The 23,139-nt window shown below is 43.0% G+C and overlaps 1 protein-coding gene and 1 pseudogene across 1 annotated transcript in view; one reads left to right on the plus strand and one right to left on the minus strand.

Annotated features, from left to right (window-relative positions):
- LOC122541204 overlaps nt 1-23,139 on the plus strand; it is a 134,360-nt pseudogene that overhangs the window by 71,237 nt on the left and 39,984 nt on the right.
- Nucleotides 17,458-23,139, minus strand: part of LOC122541587 (zinc finger protein 271-like) — a 9,381-nt gene continuing 3,699 nt past the window's right edge. Inside the window, exons 2-3 of the mRNA XM_043678435.1 lie at nt 19,855-21,913; nt 17,458-19,819 (exon numbers count right to left, since the gene is read on the minus strand). Of these exons, the coding sequence (XP_043534370.1) occupies nt 19,251-19,819; nt 19,855-20,842 (1,557 nt within the window). The 5' untranslated portion in view covers nt 20,843-21,913 and the 3' untranslated portion in view covers nt 17,458-19,250. The remainder of the gene's footprint in view (nt 19,820-19,854; nt 21,914-23,139) is intronic.

Genomic DNA, 23,139 nt, shown 5'->3' on the forward strand with positions numbered 1-23,139 from the left:
ATGAGGAAGAAATGGAAAGTTTCAGACCATCCTGATGGGAGGACAGATGTGTAGAAGGACTGCATGGTCCATGGTGAAAAGGAGATGGCTGATACCAGGAAACTGGAAATTGATGAACTAATGTAATGCGTCAGAAGAACCATAAATGTGAGTGGGAAGCGACTGGACAAGGGGGGGGGGGGGGCGCAAACAGAATCAAGACAGAAAGTGATAAATTCATTGGGCAGGAAAAGGCTGAAATGAGGATCTGCCAGGTTCGTCTTGTTTATAGAGTTTAGGAAGAAGGTAGTAGCGAGCTGTCTGGTGTTGGGAGACTATTCAGCGGGAAACTGTGGAGGGAAGGTCAGTGACAGGAGATGAGATCAGTGACAACCATGGAAATGCCAGTTTGATGACGAGTGGTGGGGCCATGGTCCAGAGGGAAATAGGTGGAAGAGTCTGATAGCTGATGCTCAGCCTTTGCAACATAGAGATTCATACATCAGCAGGAGCTGTGGTCAGCAATTACTTAAGCAGCATACAAACCCACAGATAATAGCCAGGCTTTTGTTCTGTCACATAGAGGAGAAAAAGTTAAAAATCGTTTGATGTAGTCCTAATAACATTGTTAACCTAATGCTATTGAATGGAATTTCTGCTTCGTTTTCACAGTTTAAAATGGGGAACTTTCTCACTATCCCTGGTCATTGTGATGGTGGAATGGAGAGATAGACAGAGAGAGATGAAGAAAAGGGAAAAGAGAACAATTGAAGAAGTTGATGTAGAAAACAGCAAGTTTCCAGGAAGGTTGTGTGAAGCCTTTATTACTGAGACCACACTGACAGGGTTTCTCTCCTGTGTGAAAGCACTGACAGAACAGGAGATATTCTGACTGTGCGAAAGTCTTGTTACAAGCATCATACCTGAAGAGTTTCTCCCCTGTGTGAATCCTATCTTTTACCAGGTCGTCAAACACATCACTGGGTTCAACACTCACCCCATAATTGAAGGATTACTTCCCTGTGTGGATCACCTGATGGAGCAGGAGGTTCCAGCACCTAGAGAATGACTTGTTGCACACTTTACATGTGAATGGTTTCTCCCATGCAGCTGCATTTACGTTGGCAGAGGCTTCTGACTGTGAGAATGATTTGTTGTATACATCACATGTGAATGGTTTCTCCCGTGTGAATTGTCCGATGGAACAGGAGTCTTGATGGGTCAGAGAATGATTTCTCACACACCTCACACTTGAACAGTTTCTCCCCTGTGTGGATGCATTGGTGTCTGCAGAGGTTCTCTGACTGTGAGAGTAATTTGTTGCAGATGTTACATGTGAATGGTTTCTCCCATGCAGCTGCATTTACGTTGGCAGAGGCTTCTGACTGTGAGAATGATTTGTTGTATACATCACATGTGAATGGTTTCTCCCGTGTGAATTGTCCGATGGAACAGGAGTCTTGATGGGTCAGAGAATGATTTCTCACACACCTCACACTTGAACAGTTTCTCCCCTGTGTGGATGCATTGGTGTCTGCAGAGGTTCTCTGACTGTGAGAGTAATTTGTTGCAGATGTTACATGTGAATGGTTTCTCCCATGTGTGAACATGTTGGTGTTTCTGGAGTTCCATGAACATTGAAAATGATTTGTCACACACCTCATATTTGAATGGTTTCTTCCCTGGATGAATATGTTGGTGTGTGTGGAGATTCCCTGACTATGAGAACAATTTGTCACACACTTTACACCTGAATGGTTTCTTCCCTGTGTGGATGCATTGGTGCATGAGGAGGGTTGATGATTGTGAGAATGATTTATCGCACACCTCACATGTGAATGGTTTTTTACCAGTGTGATTGGTGATTCACCAGGCCTAACAATTGTTCAAAAGCTTGGTTACACTTCTCACACCTAAATGGTTTCTCCCGTGTGTGTGTGCATTGATGGTTACAGAGATTCCCTGAACATGAGAATGATTTGTCACACACCTCACACCTGAGTGGTTTCTCGCCTGTGTGAATACACTGGAGTGTCGAAGATTGTGAGAATGATTTGTTACATTCCTCACATGTGAATGATTTTCTTCCAGTGTGAATGAGCCAATGCTTCAACAGACCTGACAACTGTGCAAAGTTCTTGTCATACACCTCCCACGTGAATGATTTCTCCCCGTGTGAGTGCGTTGATGATTCATGAGCATCCATGACCTTGCAAAAGCTCGCTCCTACATCTTACACTTGAAGGGTTTCACTTCCATATACCTATCTTTGTGCTTAAGGCAGTCAACAGATGGACCTTGTGTTAGGAAACCTTATGAGCCTGTTTTTCATCCTTGCATGCCTCTCCCCTGTATAAATGAGTCAGTGGTTCATGAGGCTCAATGAATGATTGAAGCTCTCACCACACTTGGAGCCCATTCACACTTCTTCCCAGCCTCACCCTGACCGATCACCCACAGTTGATCACCTTCAGCAAGATTGGTTCTGATGGAAGGCTTCACACCACTGACCAGTTTCCAATCTGATGATCTGTCAAAGCTCCTGTGACCCGACCGATTTCCAGATGTTGGTTTCACTGCCCAACCTTCTCGGTGTTGAGCAACGCTGTGAAGGGACTGGATATCTTCTCACAGTTATGCAGTGTTCCTTGGCTGATGGTCGGGATCTGTCTGTAATGTCTATCCTCTCTTTGTCTCTGGTATAGTACCCTGTAATCCTTCTGTAAAGAGGAAAAGGAAACATGATTTTCTCCAACTCCCATTCCTCCTTTGCTGAAGGGGCTGACTCCTCAATCATTTCTTATTCATATATTCACAGGATATGGCTGCTACAATTCAGCTACTTTCTTGAACCACAACAGTTCATTGGGTCAGGGGTGTCAGGGTATTGACAGGGCTGTTAGGAAGGGAGCTCTGGGATATTGAGCCAACTACAGTGAAGAAATGTTTATATAGTTACAAGTCAGGTTGGTGACTTGGAGTTCCTATGCATCTTCTACCCTTGTCCTTGAGGTGTTAGGGGTCTTAAGTTTCAAAGGAGTTGTTGAATGAGCTTTTGTGAGTTACTGCAGTGCATCTTTTAAATGATACACTGCTGCCACAATGCTCTTTGATGGTAAAGGGAGTGAATGCTTAAGGTGGTGGATGTGGTGCCAGTCAAGTGGGTAGCTCATTCCTGGATGATGTCAAGTTTGAGAGTGTTATTTCAACTGCACCCATACAGGCAAATGGGGATTAACCAACAGTAATGGTAGTTTAAAGAGAATTGGGGACCCAGCCATCATGACAATGTCATGTACAGACACAGAATTTCTTTTAAAATGTTGTTTCTGTTGCTCCATAATTATTTGGATTGGTTGCGAGAAATGTCAGTCAGAGAGGTGAACTGTTCTGTTTTCATTCTTTTCCCTTCCTCTTCTACAACAATTAACCAATTCCCAGTCAACTGGATTATACCAGCTCCCAACTCACACACACACAGAACTCACCAAAAGGAAATCAGTAAGAATCCTCAGACAATCTGCACCTCCCAGATGATGACACTTCATCTTTTGACATTCAGGAATGAGCCAGCAACAAAACTCAGCCTGGAAATCAGAGGGAAATACTTCCAATAAACACACTCAACTTTTTCATAAGAGGGTGATATGTGTATGGAATGAGCTGTCAGAGGAAGTGGTGGAGGTTAGTACAATTGCAACATTTAAGAGGCATTTGGTTGGGTATATGAATAGGAAGGGTTTGGAGGGATATGTGCTGGGCGCTGCAGGTGGGACTAGATTGGGCTGGGATATCTGGTCGGCACGTACGAGTTGGACCGAAGTGTCTGTTTCCATGCTGTACATCTCTATGACTCTATAATACACCATATCACACCAGAGAATACAGAGAGGAGAGACACCACAGATATATCCTGACCATCACCCAGAGGACCAACTGCACAACTGTGGGAACTGAGAGAAATATGAGATTTTGATCAGATGGGACAATGACAAGTTTAAATCCTCATCTGATCTGCTGCTCAAAGTCACTTCCATTTTCCCCGTCAATTTCCCAAGTTTCAGGAAACTCATGTTGCTCCAGAAATATTTGGTTATGGTCCGACAGGTTTAATTGGAAACACTAGCTTTCGGGGCTTCCAAATAAATCTATTGGACTATAACCTGATGCTGTATGATTTTTAACTTTGTCTGCCCAGTACAACACGGGCACCTCCACATCAGGAATATTTGGATTGACTGTGAGAGAACGTCAATCAGAGAGCCCACCCACTCTGCCCATTGTCTCCGCTTCCTCTTCCAGAGCTGGTTCACTTCCTATAGGGACTGAAAACCAAGTGAGGAGATGGTGAGTGAAGGAGCAGCTTTTATACAAATTGTATCCCATAATATCCACACCAATCTTCAGGCAGTCTGACTATCCTGTGGGCAGTCAGGGGTGGAAATGTCCCTTATGCTGTGTGAGAGGATCCAGCTGAGAGAGCTGTTTACTCGGTGTTTTGTGCTGAACTGTTTGACTGGAGCTGTGTGTTGGATATTGAATGTTATTGGAAGCATTTCCCTCTGATTTCCAAGCTGAGCTTTGTTAATGGCTCATTCCTGAATATGGGAAGGTGAGGTGTAATTATCTGGCAGGTGCTGATTCTGTGAGGATTCTTATTGATTTCCTATTGTCCAGATATGTGTGTGTGTGTTGGGAACTGGTTATTGTCGTGTGGACTGTGAATGGTCAGTTATAGAATTACACAGCACAAAAACAGACCTTTCAGTCCAACTCATCCGAGCCAACCAGCCATCCCAATCTGACCTAATCCCATTTGCCAACATTTGACCCAAATGCCTCTAAACCCTTCCTATTCATATACCAATGTCAGATGCCTTTTAATTGTTGTAATTGTACCAGCCTCCACCACTCCCTCTGGCAGCTTGTTCGAAACATGCACCACATGCTGCGTGAAAAAGTTACCACTCAGGTCTTTTTAAAACCTTTCCCCTCATCTTAAACCTATATCCCTCAGTATTCGATGTCCCTGCTCTATTCATAACTGTCAATGCCCCTCATTATTTTATAAACCTCTGTAAGGTCACCCCTTGGTTTCTGACACTTTTTTTACTTTGAGGTCTAGATGTTGCATCTCTTTCCAAACAAGGCTTGCATTTAGATAGAGCCTTTCATGACCACCAGACATCCTAAGGCACTTTCCAGCCAATAAAGTGTTCACTGTTGTACTGAAGGGAAAATGGCTGCCGATGTGTGTCCAACAACCTCCCACAAACAGCAATGTGAGAATGACCAATTAATCTGGTTTTGCTGATTTTAATTGAGGGGCTAATCTTGACCAGGACACAAAGATAACCTGCAGGCTGCATTACATTGAGTTCCTTGTCCCAGTCATTCCAAATACATCCTCACAATAATGTCCCTGAATGTTCCATTGTCACCATCCACCTTGAACCTTCATCGATGGGGTCAGCATCAACAAACCATCATTTCATCACACTTGCTCTTGCACCAACTCACAGTACTTTAGACTTTCAATACTTCAATATGGATCTCAGGAATTCATGTGCATAGTAACATACATGCATCTCTTGCATAAACACTAGTCAACCTTATGGCTGTAGATTGGCTTTCTTAGTGTTCACTCATTCTGTGCTTACTTGGAGGCTGCCAACCTCTGTCCACTTCATATTGCTTTCTCAGCGTCCACTCATTGACTTCAGCACTGGCTTACAACCTTCCAGCCTCTGTGTGGGTCATATTGCTTTATTAGCACTCACTATCTTTAATGTTCATAGAACATTACAGTGTAGCACAGGCCCTTCGGCCCTCAATGTTGCGTTGACCTGTGAAACCAATCTGAAGCCCATCTAACCTACACTATTCCATTTTCATCTGTATGTCTATCCAATGATCATTTAAATACCTTAAAGTCAGCAAGTCTACTACTGTTGCAGGCAGGCCATTCCACACTCTGACTACTCTCTGAGTAAAGAAACTACCTCTGACATCAGTCCCACATCTATCACCCCTCAATTTAGATTAGATTAGATTTCCTACCGTATGGAAACAGGCCCTTTGGCCCGACAAGTCCACACCAATCCTCCGAAGAGTAACCCACCATGACCCTTCCCCGACCCTACATTTACCCCTGATTAATGCACTAACACTATGGGCAATTTAGCATGGCCAATTCACCTGACCTGTACATCTTTGGATTGTGGGAGGAAACTGGAGTACCCGGAGGAAACCCACGCAGACACAGGGAAAATGTACAAACTCAACACAGATAGTTCCCTGAGGCTGAAATCGAACCCGGGTCCCTGGCACTGTGACGCAGCAGTGCTAACCATTAATCCATTATGCCACTCAATGAGAAACAGAGAGAGGTTTTAAAGCTGTGTCCCCTCATGCTAGCCATCACCATCCAAGGAAAAAGGCTCACTGTCCACTCTATCTAACCATCTGATTATCTAATATGTCTCAATTAAGTCACCTCTCAACCTTCTTCTCTCTAAGGAAAATAGCCTCAAGTCCCTCAGCCATTCCTCGCAAGACCTTCCTTCCATACCAGGCAACATTCTAGTAAACCTCCTCTGAAGGGTCTCCTCTGAGGGTCGGTGTGGACTGGTTGGGCTGAAGGGCCTGTTTCCAAGCTGTAGGGAATCTAATCTAATCTAATCTAAACCCTTTCCAAAGCTTCCACATCCTTCATATAATGTTGTGACCAGAACTGTACGCAATACTCCAAGTGTGGCCGCACCAGACTTTTGTACAGATGTACCATGACCTCATGGCTCCGAAACTCAATCCCTCTACCAATAAAAGCTAACACATTGTATTCCTTCTTAACAAGCCTATCAACTTGGGTGGCAACATTCAGGGATCTATGTACATGGACACCAAGATCTTTCTGTCATCTACACTACCAAGAATTTTACCATTAGCCCAGTACTCTATATTCCTGTTACTCCTTCCAAAGTGAACCACCTCACACATTTCCACATTAAGCTCCACTTGCCAACCTCTCAGCCAAGATCTGCAGCTTATCTATGTCCCTCTGTAACGGACAACATCCTTTGGCATTATCCTTAGTGTCGTTCGCAAATTTACTAATCCGTCCTTCTCTGCCCTCAACCAGGTCATTGTGCCCCTGTGGCTTGTATTGCTTGTTAGTGCGGAGGGAGAGGCAAGCAGCTTGTCACAGTGGGGAGCAACGAACAGTCAAGGGGAGGCTTATCACTGTACAGCACCCTGCTTACTCAATGTCAGACCTGGGCCATGTTTCAGCAGCTTACGTGGCAAACTCATTATATATGCTTCAAGTAAATGGTCATGTATGAAAGTCAAATGGGAGCAGTCCTGGTGAGGTGGAGGTCAGGAACAGATACTACCACAATCAGCCAAGAAACTTTGATCACGTTCTGTCAGACACTTGGTCCTCCCAGAATTTGGGGATCTAAGACCTGAAGCTGAAGAGGACTCAGTCCAGGGATTACAGGCAGGTTAGTCTGGGTGCTGTGGAGACATGAGTCTGGTGGGGTGGACCTCTTTTTTCTGACATTGAGACAAAATGATGCATGAGCAGGAGAGGCAGTGAGGTGTCACCAGTGAGGGAGTAGGAAATGCAAAGTGCAGGAAGGGTTCGCAGTATGGGGTTGGTGAGAACGCACATGATATGTGCAATATTGAGAGTTGTATTCCATGAACCTTGGAGAGAGGCAAATGGAGTAGCAGAGTTAGATTAAGTGGTGACCCTGTGAGTGCGAGATGGCTGAGAAGATCATTTTTTTATTCCTCACATATTGCTGGTGTCCCTTTGTACTGGGATGCATCACCAACACAGGCTGCAGTTTGCATTCAGACTGGCCTGGGGCTGGCTGTGTGGCCTCCTGTAGTCCATCACTGCCTTCCACTCTATCACCCCATCCAGCAACACCTACCAGTCCCTGTCTGTGAAGGAGGAGCGGCTGGGCCATGTCCCAGATAATAACAGTCAGACTCCACAGAATGAAGGCGAGTTCTTGCTTTGGAGTGTCTGAAGTGGGGTAAAACTAAGCATCAGTGCGTGAACATGAGAAGGTCACGGCAGTGGTGAGCACTTCTACCTCTCTGGTTGTGTGATTCCTTGAGAAAGGTGCCCACCAGACCAGTTGCATAATCAAGAGAAGAAGTGTGGGAAACAATGAAAAATGTTACCCTGAGCCATGGCAGATTGGGAGACAGGAACCTCACTTGACAAAACCTTTTAACTGAAAGACGGAAAATTCACACTCATGTTCCCTTTCCCTGTTTTACAGAAGGATTGCACTGTATTAAACCAGAGCGGATAGACATATCCTGACCCTCACTCAAAGAACAATTGCATAACTGTGGGAAAACATCCAGTCCTTTTGCAGTGTTGCTCAACACAGAGAAGGTTGGGCAGTGAAACCATCTGTAAATCAGTCGGGTCAGGGGAGCCTGGATGTATCATCAGATCTGAAACTGGTCAGTGCTGTGGAACCTTCCAACAGAACCAACCTTTCTGAAAGTTTGGCTGTGAGTGATTTGTCAGGGTGAAGTTGGGAAGAAGTGTGAGTCTCCCCAGGTGTGGTGAGAGTCATTGAGGCTCATGACTCATTCTTACAGGTCAAAAGCTGGTCAGTTGTGAGATGTGTGAGGACGGATCCATAGGCTCATAAAATTTCTTAACAAGGTGCATCTTCAGAGCGACATGGAGGCAAAACAATTCAAGTGTGACATCTGTGGCCAAGTTTTCACAGAGTCATCAACACTCAAGAAACACAAACACATCCACACTAGAGAAAAGCCTTTTACATGTGAAGTGTGTGACAAAATATGCTCTCGTAGATCGACCTTGCTTGAACACCAGCGCATTCATACTGGGGAGAAGCCATTCACGTGTGAGGTTTGTGACAAATCATTCTCTCATTCATCAACTCTCCGTGCACACCAGCGCATTCACACTGGGGAGAAGCCCTTCATTTGCAAACTGTGCAACAAATCATTTTCACGTATATCAACCCTCCTTGAACATGAACGCACTCACACTGGAGAAAAGCCATTCAGATGTGATGTGTGCAATAAATTGTTCTCCCACTCATCATCCCTTCGTGCTCACCAACGCACTCACAGCAGGGAGAAGCCATTCGCATGCGAAGTGTGTGACAAATCATTCTCCGATTTATCAACCTTCCGCAGACATCAACGCGTTCACACAGGAGAGAAACCATTCACGTGCAATGTGTGTGACACATCATTTTCACAGTCATCAAGCCTCCGTGCACACCAACGTGTTCACACAGGAGAGAAACCATTCACATGTGAGGTATGTGATAAATCGTTTCCACAGTTAACATGCCTACGGGTACACCGTGCTGTGCACACAGGAGAGAAACCATTCAGATGTGAAATGTGTGACAAAGCCTTCACGTGTTCATCAAGCCTCCTGGTCCATCAGACAACCCACACAGGGGAGAAACCCTTCAAGTGTGAGATCTGCAAAAAAGGGTTTGCAATATCAACAAGGCTCCTGAAACACCGGAGGATTCACACAGGGGAGAGACCTTTCAAGTGTGAGGTCTGTGACAAAACCTTTGGACAGTTATCAACCCTCATGCAACACCGACTTATACACACTGGAGAGAACACGTTCACAGGTGAGAAACCCTTCAAGTGCGGGGTTTGTGATAAAGCTTTTCGGATATCTTCAAGGCTGCTGAGACACCAGAGGATTCACACAGGGGACAAACCATTCAAGTGTGAGATCTGTGAGGTGGCTTTCAGTCAATCTTCCAATCTCTTGACACATCAGACAATACACACAGGGGAGAAGCCATTCACATGCAAGATGTGTGACAAGTCATTCTCACGATTATCAAACCTGCGTGTACACCAACGCATTCACACAGGAGAGAAACCATTCACATGTGAGGTGTGCAACAAATCCTTCTCACGGTCATGGTACCTCCTTCTCCATCAGAGGATCCACACAGGGGAGAAACCCTTCAAATGTGAGGTTTGTGAAAAAAGCTTCAGACAGTCATCGACTCTCATGCAACACCGACTAATTCACACTGAAAAGCCATTTACATGCATGTAACCCTTCAGGTATGAGGGTTATAATGAAGCTTTGTGATGCATTTGACCCTTTTGTTTTAACTCTTGGCTGCAACTGATGTACATGTTATTGTTGCATCATTGTCAAGGTTTTTTTGTAGCAATCACTTAAAAACTGATACTGTGACCAATGACCTGATTGGCTTCCTGATCAATCCATTGTATAAACATTGAATGGATAATGTCTCCACTCATCTTACAACATGTTTGTTTCAATAAAAGCCAATGGGAAATGTTTGTGGACGGGCCCTGAACCTGAGGAATTACTTTGAGATAGACATTTTTTTTAATTATAAGAGGATTAATGGGGTTATGGGGAGTGGGCAGAAAAGTGAAGTTGAGGCCAAGATGAGATCAGCTATGATGGTATTAAATGGCAGAGCAGGCTCAAGAGGATGAATACCTACTCCTGCACCTAATTTTTATGTTCTTGTGTGACCCTGGCAGCAACTCTAATCCTTGTTCATGAAACAATACATCTGGAGTTAGACTTGAACCTCCAATCTTGTTCTTTGAGTCAGAAGGTTGTGGATTCAAGTCTCGCTCTCTGACTACAGTGCAAAACGTCCTGGCTGACACTCCAGTGCAATAAGGGGGGAGATGGAAGAGATTATACAGATAGGGAGGGGCAGACATGCACATAAAGCAGAGAAAACACTGTATGGATTGTCGTTTTATTTTCATGTTTTTTTAAATTATGGTCTGAAATGAGTCAGAATTGTTTTGAAATCAGTGTTTTAAAGGTTTGCTGCATGTTTTAAAAAGTGAGTAACCTGACACTTACAGCATGCATTGTGCTTGTACAGCTGTTTGCACAAGCGGTAGTTGAAGTAGTTGCAGATAAACAGGAACCAAGGAGTTGCATTGGTCCATGGACTAGTAACCAGTTATCAAAGACAAAGGTGTGTGATTGGTTCTTGGGTAACTAAACACCTCTGGGCTGGGAACAAGATAGAAGTGATTTGACGTCTACCGGCACAGAAGCTAGGTCTATCTGCTTTCTGCATTAAAAACCTACTTTGAAGCTGAAGAAAACCCATTTATCATTCCTATAGCAGTTGTCACGACTGATAAGCTGCAACTTTTTAACTGATAAGTCAGAGACCTGGCAAGCAACCACCTTTTATCTCTTGCAAACCAGTGGAAGTATTTGAAGAAAGACAACCGGAAAGCAATGTTCTGACCAGCAAACAAAACATAGGAATGGCTCAAACTCTCCTGAATAGAAACCACAGAACTACTCCATAGTTCTCCTTTGCCACAACCTGTTTTTCCTTGACTGTTGTCTGCGTGTGTATGAAAGGTGGAGTTATTGTGATTAGGATTTCATTTTATCATGTTATTTGCCGATGGTTTATAATTGTTTATCTATAGACAAAATCTAATTACTTGTAATAAATAGTAATTCTTCTTCAGTACAGAAGCTTGGTCCATTCTTTCTATCAAACTGGATCTGCCAATCAGGTAAACTGGGAAACATTATGTACTTATATTCAAGTGTTTAAATTTTGTGACAACTCCAGGAGCACTGGAGCTAAATTTCCACTGGTCTACCTCAGTGAAACATGACAGTATTATCTTTAATATTCACCGCATGGTATGTAAGTTGGATTTGAGCTCAGTTGAGATAACATAAAGGATAAGTAACTGAAGACATTGCTGAGTTTCAAGCTAAGAGGAAGAAATCTACAGTGGTCCTCAGAAAGCCTTGTGTCAGAAAGCAGTCAGCAGGGGTTAGCTTGGAAGTTAAGAAGGCAACGTGACTGTGTAGCTAGGCATCTATAGTCCTGAAGTATTAAACAAGATTTGGAGTGTCACGTAGCGAAAATGCTAATGAAAGCATCCTTATAAAAATACCTCAAAGAATAGCTGGAGCACTGATGAGAATTTTCACTGGAGTGTAGGAGGTTAAGGGGTGACCTTGTAGAGGTTTATAAAATAATGAGGGGTATAAATAAGGTGAATGGCAGTTGTCTTTTCTCTAGAGTGGGAGATTTCAAGACTAGGGAGTGTATATTTAAGGTGAGAGGAGAAAGATTTTTAAAAACCATGAGGAGCAATGTTTTTACACAGAGTGGTTCATGAGGGCAATGAATTTTCAGAGGAAGTGGTGGATGTGAGTAAAATTACCATGTTTAGAAGACATTTGGTTAAGTGCATGAATAAGAAATGTTTGGAGAGATATGGGTCAAGCATAGGCAGGTGGGATTAATTTAGTTTGGGATTATATGTCGACATGAACTGAATGGACCAAATAGTCTGTTTCCGTGCTGTATGACTCTATGACATCACATTATCAAAGAGCATAGGTGTTATAGTGGCCCAGTGCATAGGCTCCGTGGTTAGCACTGCTGCCTGACAGCGCTGGGGACCTGGGATTCCACCCTCAGGTGATTGTCTGTGTGGAGTTTGCACATTCTCCCTGTGTCTGCATAGGTTTCCTCCGTGTGCACCCTCAGACAAAAACGTGCAGGCTAGGTGGATTGGACATACCAAATTGTCCATTGTGTTCAGGGATGTGCAGGCTAGGTGGATTAGCTATGGGGAATACAGGGTTGCAGGGATAGGGAGGGGGTAGATCTGAGTCAGATGCTTTTTCAGAGGGTTGGTATGGACTCGATGGTCTAAATGGCATACTTCCACGCTTTAGGGATTCCATCATCCCTATATCCTGCCCAACATGAATCACATTCACTGTCACAATGACAGCTTATTTAGTTGTTATCACATTGGAGTTTTGAACTTGCTGTACAGAAACCGGGTCACATTTTCTCTCTTAACAACTAACTCCAATTCATTGGCTAGAAAGTGCTTTCATAGTTTATGTAAGTTGATATTTTTATCCAATCTTGAATCCTCAGGGAAAGGTTATGCTTCCTGTGAATGGGAAGGGATAAAAATGTTAGTGGAGAAAATATACCAGTGATATTGGTCAATGTATTGTGTATAGGACTCTTACTGTTGAATCTTGAATATTTCAGTGAATAGGAACACAGCATGCTGACAAATCAGGAAGTTTTAGTTAAGCTGAAAAACTGAATTTATTATGAATTATAAATCTGTACAGGTAATAGATGAAACACCAGATAAAGCACACAATTTTCAGCTGATATCAAATACTGAATCATTCAAAATAACAAAACACTTGAAAATTACTCACGTTTGTTTCTCGAACATGAAATGAATCTTGGAAGACCGTAAAGTGAACATGCCACTTTGTTATTACATCAAGATTTGACGGGCTGAGGAAACTCAGGTCTGTACACTCCCTCACCATACTCAGGACAGTTGTCCTCCAGCTAGGACAGTACAAACATTACCCATGGTATTAATCAAACATTCACCATCTGAAGCGGATCATCGAATACACATCACCAAGTAAAGTAGGGGTCATTCTACATCCGGAGAGTTGGGTCACTTCATTAACACACAATGACATCGGGGGAAATTCTCAGACTACTACAATTGGTAGATTTATTGTCTGGAAAGGGGATTAAGGGTTACAGAGTTGAGATGTGTAAATGCAGTTAAGATATAGATTTACCATGATTTAATTGAATGATGCAACAGGCTGATGGGATTAGTCCTGTTCCTACATTCCTTAATTTCCTCTGGCTTACTCTCTCCACTTTCATCACCAGGAACAATTGGTCAGTGTCATCCTCTTCAACATTTACTTTGGTTTTGTCTTCACTAAAGAGGGCACAAATCACCTCCCAGAAATATTAGAGAACCAAGGATCTAGTGAAAGAGCAAAACTGAAGGAAACCAGTATTAATAAGAACATGGTGCCAGGGAAATTAATGGGGTTAAAAGTTGACAAATCACCAAGGCCTATACTCTACATCCCAGAGTACTAAATGAAGTGGCCCTGAAAATATTGAATGTGTTGGTTTTCATCTTCCAAACTTCCGTGGACTCTGAAGCAGTTACTACAGTGGCAAATGAAATCCCACTATTTAAGAAGGAAGAGAAAATACTGAATTACAAACCAGTTAGCCTAACATCAGTAGTGGTGAAAATACTAGAGTCTATTATAAAAGATGTGATAATAGAACATTTGGAAAACATTAATGGGATTGGATAAAGCCAGAATGTGTTCATAAAAGGCAAATGATACTTATCAAAGCTAGTGGAGTTTCTTTTAAGGATACAGCTAGTAGAATAAATGAGGGAGAACCAGTGGATATGGTGTATTTGAATTTTTAGAAGGCTTTTGATAAGGTCCTTCATAAGAGGTTCGTAGAATTAAAGCATATGGAATAAGGGTTAATATATAGGCATGCAGTAAGAATTGGTTGACACACACAAATCAGAATGGAAAAAAATGGGTATTTTACCAAGTGACAGGCACTGACTAGTGGGGTACTGGACAGATCAGTGCTTAGGTCCCAGCTGTTCACAAAACAGATAAATTAACTGGATAAGGAAACTACATGCAACATTTCCAAGTTTGCTCAGGATACAAAACTTGATGGGATTATGAAATGTGAAGAGCATGCAAGGAAACTGCAAGGTGATTTAAACAAGTTGATAAGTGGATGAATATGTGCCAGATAAAGTACAACATGACTAAATGTGAATGTGTACACTTTAGCATGAAAAACAAAAAGGAAGAGTATTATTTAAATGGGGTCATATTGGGAACTGTGAATGTAAAAGGGGATCTGATTGTCCAATTGAGGAAGACAGGCAAGTGCATCAAGCAGTTTAGAAGGCAAATAGTATACTGGCCTTCATGACAAGAGGCTTTGAGTTCTGAAATAGGGGTGTCATTACTGCAATTATACAGGGCCTTGGTGAGACCGAATCTGGAGTAATGTGCACTGTTTTTGTCTCCCTTCGTCAGAAAGGATATATTAGTCATTGAGGGAATGCAATGGAGATTCACTAGACTAATAGTGGGATTACAGGACTGCCTATGAGACATTGTTTGGATTGGGCCTGTATTCACGTGATTTTAAAAGCATGAGAGAAGATTGAAAAACATAAAATTCTCCCAGGGCTAGGCAGACTAGATGATGGTGGATGTTTTCCTCATTGAGGAGTCTAGAACTAGGGCGTCTGAGCGTCCAGTTGGGTTTCAGCTACTGGGTGCTTTTGCTTGGTTACATCATTAATCCCATGTACAAGACAGTCTGTCAGCATCTCATTAAGAGTTAAACCAAAGACACATGCCTCTGCCAGTCGTCTTAATGTCATCAAAAATTCAGATACCAACTCCCCTGGTTCTCAAATTGCCGAGTAAAACCGACAGTGTCAATTAATGAAAATTTTCAAGGTGTTCAGTTACCCCATACAGACCAGCTAGCCTAACATCTTTGGTGGACAAATTGTTTGAGTCTATAATCAAGAATGGGGTAACTGAACAACTTGAAATTTTTCAGTTATTCAGGAACAGCCAGCATAGATTGATGATAGATATGTCATGCCTGACAAACCTCATTGATTATTTTCAAGAGATGACCATGCTACTTGGTACGGGAATGTCCGTGGTTGTTTATATGGACTTCCAAAAAGCATTCCAAACAGTAAAGGAAGAATAATGGGTAGGTACTCAAATTGGCAGGATGTGACCTGTGATGTCCCCAGGATCTGTGTTAGGGGCTCAATTATTTACAATATTTATTAACAACTTGGATAATGGCATAGAAAGTTATATCTCCTTATTTGCTGATGACCAAAAGTTAGGAGACACTGTAGATAGTGTCAATGATAGTGTCGATAAGTGAATAGGTAAAATGGCAGATGGAGTTCAATGTAGGCAAGTGTGAGGTTTTCCATTTTGGATCAAAAAAGGAGAATTCAGGCTACTATGAATTCAAATGTCCACAGGATATCCATAGATTTGGGGGTTCAGGTGCATAGATCTTTAAAATGTTACAAACAGATGCAGAAAATAATCAAGAAAGCTAATGGAATGCTGGCCTTAATATCTTGAGAAATGAAGTACAAGGATGTAAAAATTAAGCTGCACTTATACAAAACCACTTGGACAACTGTGAGCAGATCTGGGCACTAGATCTTAGGAAGGATATAATGGCTTTGGAGGGAGTACAATGTTGATTTATAAGAATGATATCTGGATTTTAAGGAGAAACTATACAAATTAAGTCTGTTTTATCTAGAATTTATAACTTAAGGGATGACCGGGAGAGACCATATCACAGTAGAAAACAACATATCATGGGGAGCAAGAGCAAACGTCATTGCCAGATACTGGCTAAACTCAGGAGTTTCCAAAATGAAGATTAGGTTAGATTAATTAGTGTGAAAACAGGCCCTTCGGCCCAACAAGTCCACACTGAACCTCCAAAGAGCAACCCACCCCACTACATTACCCCTTCACCTAACACTATGGGAAATTTAGCACGGCTAGTTCACCTAACCTGCACATTTTTGGACTGTGGGAGGAAACCCACGCAGACACGGGGAAAATGTGCAAACTCCACACAGACAGTTGTCTGAGGCGGGAATTGAACCCAGGTCTCTGGCGCTGTGAGGCTTCAGTGCTAACCACTGTGCCACCGTGCTGCCCACAGTGTTGGAGAAAGTCATGTCCGGTGGCCAGGATTGGATGCAGACCTAGTTGCATTGGTGGACAGTGCCGAGAGTGCCAACAAGGACAGAAATTACCACCAGCAGCTTCCTCCACTTTCATGGGAGTGGCCTGGTAAACCCTGGGCTTGGTCACACATTGATTTTGTGGGTCCTTTCATGAGCTCAATGCTCTTAGTCATTGTGGACGCCCACTCAAAGTGGTTGGTGCCGTGGAGAAAATGTAGAGAAGCAGGAGACGCAGAGAGTTCTTCAAGAAGCCGGTCTTTTATTTACAAACAAAAAACCGTGACACCGAGAAAGCAGATTCTCGAATACCCACGAACCTCAGGGTCTGTGGTTTTTAATATTTTTTTATCATGTTTCTGTTAGCTTATCAGCATGTCCAACTATATTAATCAAAGTACCTCACTCTAGCCACACAATAAACCAGTGATGTTAGTTCCCATTATCTCTTTAGTTGTACATTCTACTTAATGTTATTCTAATGTTACAGTTAGATATTTATTACTAACTCTTTGCAATAATGGTCTTTCATTCCAGACCAATCTGTCATGATAGATATTTAGCTATTCCATCCATTACAATAGTCTCCTGTCTCAAGCTGACTCTACTATTAATTAGATATTTTAATATCATGTCCCAAATATGTATGGTCCCAATTCTGTCATAATAACACTTAACAGGAAAACTAGCTCTACTAACTGTTATCTCATCTCGCCATAGTGATCTTTCAGCCTTAACCTTACTCTGCTAATTTGATGTAAGAGCATTCCACTATTCTTATTCCATCCTGCCTTCCACAGACCACAGATTGCCAGTGGTCTTCATGCTTTAACCCTTCCCATGCTTTCATGCTCTTTATTTTCCATACTGGCCATGCAAAATGTTAATTTCTTAAACATTGGGATGACAATAGAAAAGCTGCATGCAGCTTTTGCAATACATAGACTCCCAGAGTCTTTGGTCACAGATAACGGGCCAGATGCTCAGATACAAATTGCCCCATGGCCTCAAACCCTTCCTATCTCTGTCACGTCTATCCCTATTTCCCTACCTAACCGTGGTCAAAATACTGAGGTCTCTATTTGAGATTTACTCAAAGGCCATGTTTCTATTTTTAGGGGCTCCTTAGAGCTGAAGTTTGAAGAAATTTGAGAAATCAAACTAGTCTGGAAGCAGCAGTTTCCTGGAATGTAGGCCTCTTCGACACATCAAAGGTCACCCTAACACAGACAGTCAGAAAAAGCCGATCCTCAGACAGACACTTCTGTAGCAGAGACATTGAAAGAAAATCATAAGGGGGACAGAACAAAATTGGACATACTCCAGAACAGGTTTTCTTCTCTCTACCCCAAACCTCTCTACATTAAGCTTTACTCACAACATAATTTACCAAATAATGGACTAACATTAAAAAAAAGTTGCAAAATCATAATTAAATAAATTACACTGTAAATGTGTAAAGTGAGTATTTTTGAATGTTGGTCATAGCTTCTCTCTCTCTCTCTCTTTCTGTCCTGCCCCAAACCACATCCCCACCACTTCCAAACTTCCTCAATGTCTGTCTCTATTCCACTCCTCTCTCTATCTCATTCTGTACTTCTCATCTGCACATTCCCTCTGATCTTTTTCTCTCTATTTCTTTCTTCACTAGTTCTACTACCATTCTCAAGACACAATGGCTTCTGCAGAAGCAAGAACTTGTATATGTACAGATGTCTTCTTTTGGTGATGTTTGGTGATTGGGTCAAAGATTACTATGACCTTCTTGAATCAATGAGACTGATGGTGGGAGAGGCTTGAGACAGACCCTGCTGAGACAGACAGTGCTTTGGAACGGCAGCTCTCTCTGTGTGAGTACTGGAGGGGAAACAACACAGACAGCCCTCAGTAAGCAGTTGACCCAGCTCTGAGTCCATTTGGAGAGGGAAGGAAGAGGTGAAACAATCTTGCCACAAGTCACATTGGAAAAGCTACTCTGCCATGTAGGTTCACTGATATTCCAGGAGGTCTGACAACTGTATCACAGAATTCACTGACAGGGCTTCTCCCCTGTGTGAACGTGTTGATGGATCAGAAGACATGCCGATGCGAAAGCCTTATCACACACTTCACACATGAATGGTTTGTTACCAGGATGGATGGATGTTCCTTCAAGAGGTGAAAGAAAGAGCTGACAGGTTTGTCAGAAACAATACACCTGAAGAATCTTTCTCTGTGCAAATCTCCGCATTGGACTGGAGGTTCCAAAACTTTGAAAATGATTTATCACACTTGAGCAGCTTTTCCGTCATGTGAATGTGTTGATATGTGTGGAAAATCGATGAGTGTCAGAAGGAGTTGTTGTACACCTCACTCTTGAAGGGTTTCTCCCTTTTGTGAATCCACTAATGTATCAGGAGTGCAGAGGATTTGATGAAAGACAAAGCTCACACTTGATTTTTTTTTTCCACTCAGTGAGTGCTCTGGTCCTTCAGGAGTGTCAAAGATGTCACAAAGCTTTATCTCAAACCTCACACATGTATGTTTTTTCCACTATGTGAACGTTGGTATACATAGAGGGGAATGAATTGTTCCACACCATGCTCTTAAGTGGTTTCTACCATGTGAACACGTTGGTGTTTGCAGATGTGCGATGACTGTGAAAACAATTTGGCACACACCTCACACTTGAATGGTTTCTCCCCTGTATGAATGCGCTGGTGTCGGTGGAGGCTCGATAGCCGTGAGAATGATTTAACGCACACCTCACACCTGAAGGGTTTCTCCCCTGTGTGAATTATCTGATGGACCAGGAGGCTCGATGATTGTGCGAAGGCTTTGTTGCACACCTTGCACCTGAATGGTTTCTCCCTCATGTGAATGCATTGGTGTCGAAGGAGGTTTGAGGGCCACAAGAATGACTTGTCACACAATTTACACCGAAATGGTTTTTCCCCTGTGTGGATCCTCTGATGTATTAGAAGACTTGTTGATGTTACAAAAGCTTTACTGCAAACCTCACATCTGAATAGTTTCTTCCCTGTGTGGGTGTGTTGATGCCTGCGGAGGGTTGATGAATCCAAGAATGATTGGTCACATTCCTCACATGTGAACGGCTTCTCCCCTGTGTGAATACGGCTGTGTTTGCGGAGGGTTGATGAGTCTGAGAACGACTGTGTTTGCGCAGAGTTCCTGAGTGTGAGAATGATTTGTCACACACCTCACATGTGAACGGCTTCTCCCCTGTGTGAATGCGGCTGTGTACTAGGAGGGTTGATGAGGCTGAGAACGACTTGTCACATACTTCACATGTGAATGGTTTCTCCCCAGTGTGAATGCGTTGGTGGATCTGGAGACTGGTTAACTTCAAGTATGATTTGTCACACAATTCGCATGGGAAGGGTTTCTCACCCGTGTGAATAAATTGATGTTTACTCAGTGTTCCTGAGCGTGTGAATGATTTGTCACACACCTCACATGTGAACGGCTTCACCCCTGTGTGAATACGGCTGTGTACTAGGAGGGTTGATGAGGCTGAGAACGACTTGTCACATACTTCACATGTGAATGGTTTCTCCCCAGTGTGAATGCGTTGGTGGATCTGGAGGCTGGTTAACTGCAAGAATGATTTGTCACACAATTCGCATGGGAAGGGTTTTTCGTCCGTGTGAATAAGTTGATGTTTGCGCAGGGTTCCTGAGCGTGAGAATGTTTTGTCACACACCTCACATGTGAATGGCTTCTCCCCTGTGTGAATGCGTTGGTGGATCTGCAGGTTCGTTAACCGTGAGAATGATTTTTTGCACACCTCACATATGAATGGTTTCTCCCCTGTGTGAATCCGCTGGTGTCTACGGAGGGTTGATAAGCCTGAGAAAGATTTGTCACAGAGCTCACATGAGAATGGTTTCTCTCCTGTGTGAAAATGTTGGTGCACACGAAAGTCAGATGAGTTTAAGAATGATTTGTTGCACACATTGCATGTGAACAGCTTCTCCCCTGTATGAATCGTTCGATGCATTAGCAGCCTTGTAGATGTCGCAAAGGTTTTACTGCAAACCATACACTTAAAGGGTTTCTCCCCTGTATGGACTGTCCGATGGACCTTGAGGCTTGATGACCGTGTGAATGCTTTATCACACATCTCATACGTGAATAGCTTCTCCGCAGTGTGAAAGTGTTGGTGTTTCTGGATCATTGCTAATTGTGCAAAGACTTAGTCACACACTTGACACTTGAAATGTTCCTTTTCCATGTAGCTGTACAACAGATACACCTTGTGTTTCAGGAGATCTTTATGAGCCCATAGAGCACTCTGCATACACCTCACACTTTAACAGTATCTCACCTTTAGGAGTGAGCCAGTGGTTCATGAGGCTCAATGAATGACTGAAGCTCTCACCACACTTGGAGCCACTCACACTTCTTCCCAGCCTCACCCTGACCGATCACCCAAGCCGAACCTTGAGAAAGGTTGGTCCTGATGGAAGGCTCAACACCACTGACCAGTTTCAGATCTGATGAGCATCAAAGCTCCCTGACCTGACCGATTTCCAGATGATGGTTCCACTGTCCAACCTTCTTTGTGTTGAGCAATGCTTCAAAGGAACTCAACGTATCTCTACAGTTTTGCAGTTGTTTCATGGGTGATGGTCAGGATCTATCTGTGGTATCTATCATCTCTTTATTCTCTGGTGTAATATGGTGCAATTCTTCTGACTCCTTAGTTTCGAGACTATTCCACAGTGAGTGGCAGTCTGCTATTGCCTGTGTGGGGGAATAAGGCATAAGTCCTTTCCTTTTCCTCACTTGACAGACACATACCATCTGTTTCCAGCACGGATCCTGGACAGTGACCAGGAGCAGACAATATGGTGACTTCGTTTTCTCTTTCCAGCGCCTCTCTTCCCAAATGCTGTCAGGACGATGGAAGTTATAATCAGGCAGTGTATTAAAAGGCTATCACATGACAATGTGCTCAGTTCATGCCACAGTTGTATGCCTTACATGTTAAACACAGTCAGCGGAAGTTATTTCAATGGAGATTTTGAAATTTCATCCACTTGGTTTCACCACATTGGGCTAAAAGTTAAGGAAAAAATTGCTTCAGCGTAGCTAATTGAAGGGTTCTGGTTTATTCTCAGAAATTAAAAACACTGTACTCACTCAGACTGCACATCCCAATTGCAGCTCTCAGCCACAGCATTGGGAAAAAATTATCAAATCCAAGCCAGGCTTTTGGGAAAGGCCGAGGCCTTCAGGTAAAAATCTATGAAGAAAACATTAAAATAACTTCAATAAACATGCCTGTAGGTAAGCAGCTAAATTGTTATGTTCATGGTTTAACAGTCCTGAGATGAGAATTCAAATCCAACCACGGAAAGTTACATAGACAGAATTACAGTGAGAAACAAGCCATTGAGTCATACGACTTATATTCAGGAATGAGCCCGATTATTTGTTTTTGGAGAAAAATCTCTTGATTAAACTTAAAATGTAAGCCATAGCTATTAATTTATCCTGGGGCAGTGTTTGTAGAGGAATAAGATGGTGTTATTTTCTAGGTCCTGTAGATTGTGAAGGAGCAAAAATGGCCTTTGCAGTGATATGTACTTCTTGTCAGATGTGGCAGTTTAAAGAGAGTTTAAGGGTTACTGCGGATTATATCTGCCATAAATGCTGTTGGATGTGATCGAGTGGATCGGTTGGAGAGACAGATAGAAGCGATGAGGAATTTGCAACACCAACAGTATGTGATGGATGGCAGTTATAGGAAGGGGGGAAAGTCTCAGGTACCGTCACATAGATGGGTTAACTCCAGGAAGGGTCAGAGAGGTCAGCACCTAGGACAGGAGTCTTTTGTGGACATACCCATTTCAAACAGGTATGCTGTTTTGGAAAATGTAGGGGGTGATGGATTCTCAGGGGAACGTAGCACAAACAGCCAAGTTTCTGGTATTGAGACTGGCTCTAATGCAACGAGGGGTACGTCGGCTTCCAAGAGATCAATTGTGTTAAGGGATTCTGTAGTCAGAGGTACAGACAGACGTTTCTGTGGCCAGCAGAGAAAAAGCAGAATGGTGTGTTGTTTCCCTGGTGCCAGGATCAAGGATATCTCAGAGAGGGTGTAGAATGTTCTCACAGGGGAGAGGGGCCAGCAGGAGGTCATTGTCCACATTGGAAGGGAAAAGGTTGAAACTCTGAAGGGACATTACAGAGAGTTCGGCAGAAATTTAAAAAAGAGATCCTCGAGGGTAGGATCCGGATTACTCCCAGTTCTATGAACCAGTGAGGGCAGGAATAGGAGGATAGAGCAGATGAATGCATGGCTGAGGAGCTGGTGTATGGGAGAAGGATTCACATTTCTGGATCATTGGAATCTCTTTTGGGGTAGAAGTGACCTGTACAAGAAGGACGGATTGCACCTAAATTGGAAGGGGACTAATATACTGGCAGGGAAATTTGCGAGAACAACTTGGGAGGATTTAAACTATC

This window comes from Chiloscyllium plagiosum, chromosome 37 (assembly GCF_004010195.1).
Source record: "Chiloscyllium plagiosum isolate BGI_BamShark_2017 chromosome 37, ASM401019v2, whole genome shotgun sequence".
Classification (NCBI taxonomy): Eukaryota; Metazoa; Chordata; class Chondrichthyes; order Orectolobiformes; family Hemiscylliidae; genus Chiloscyllium; species Chiloscyllium plagiosum.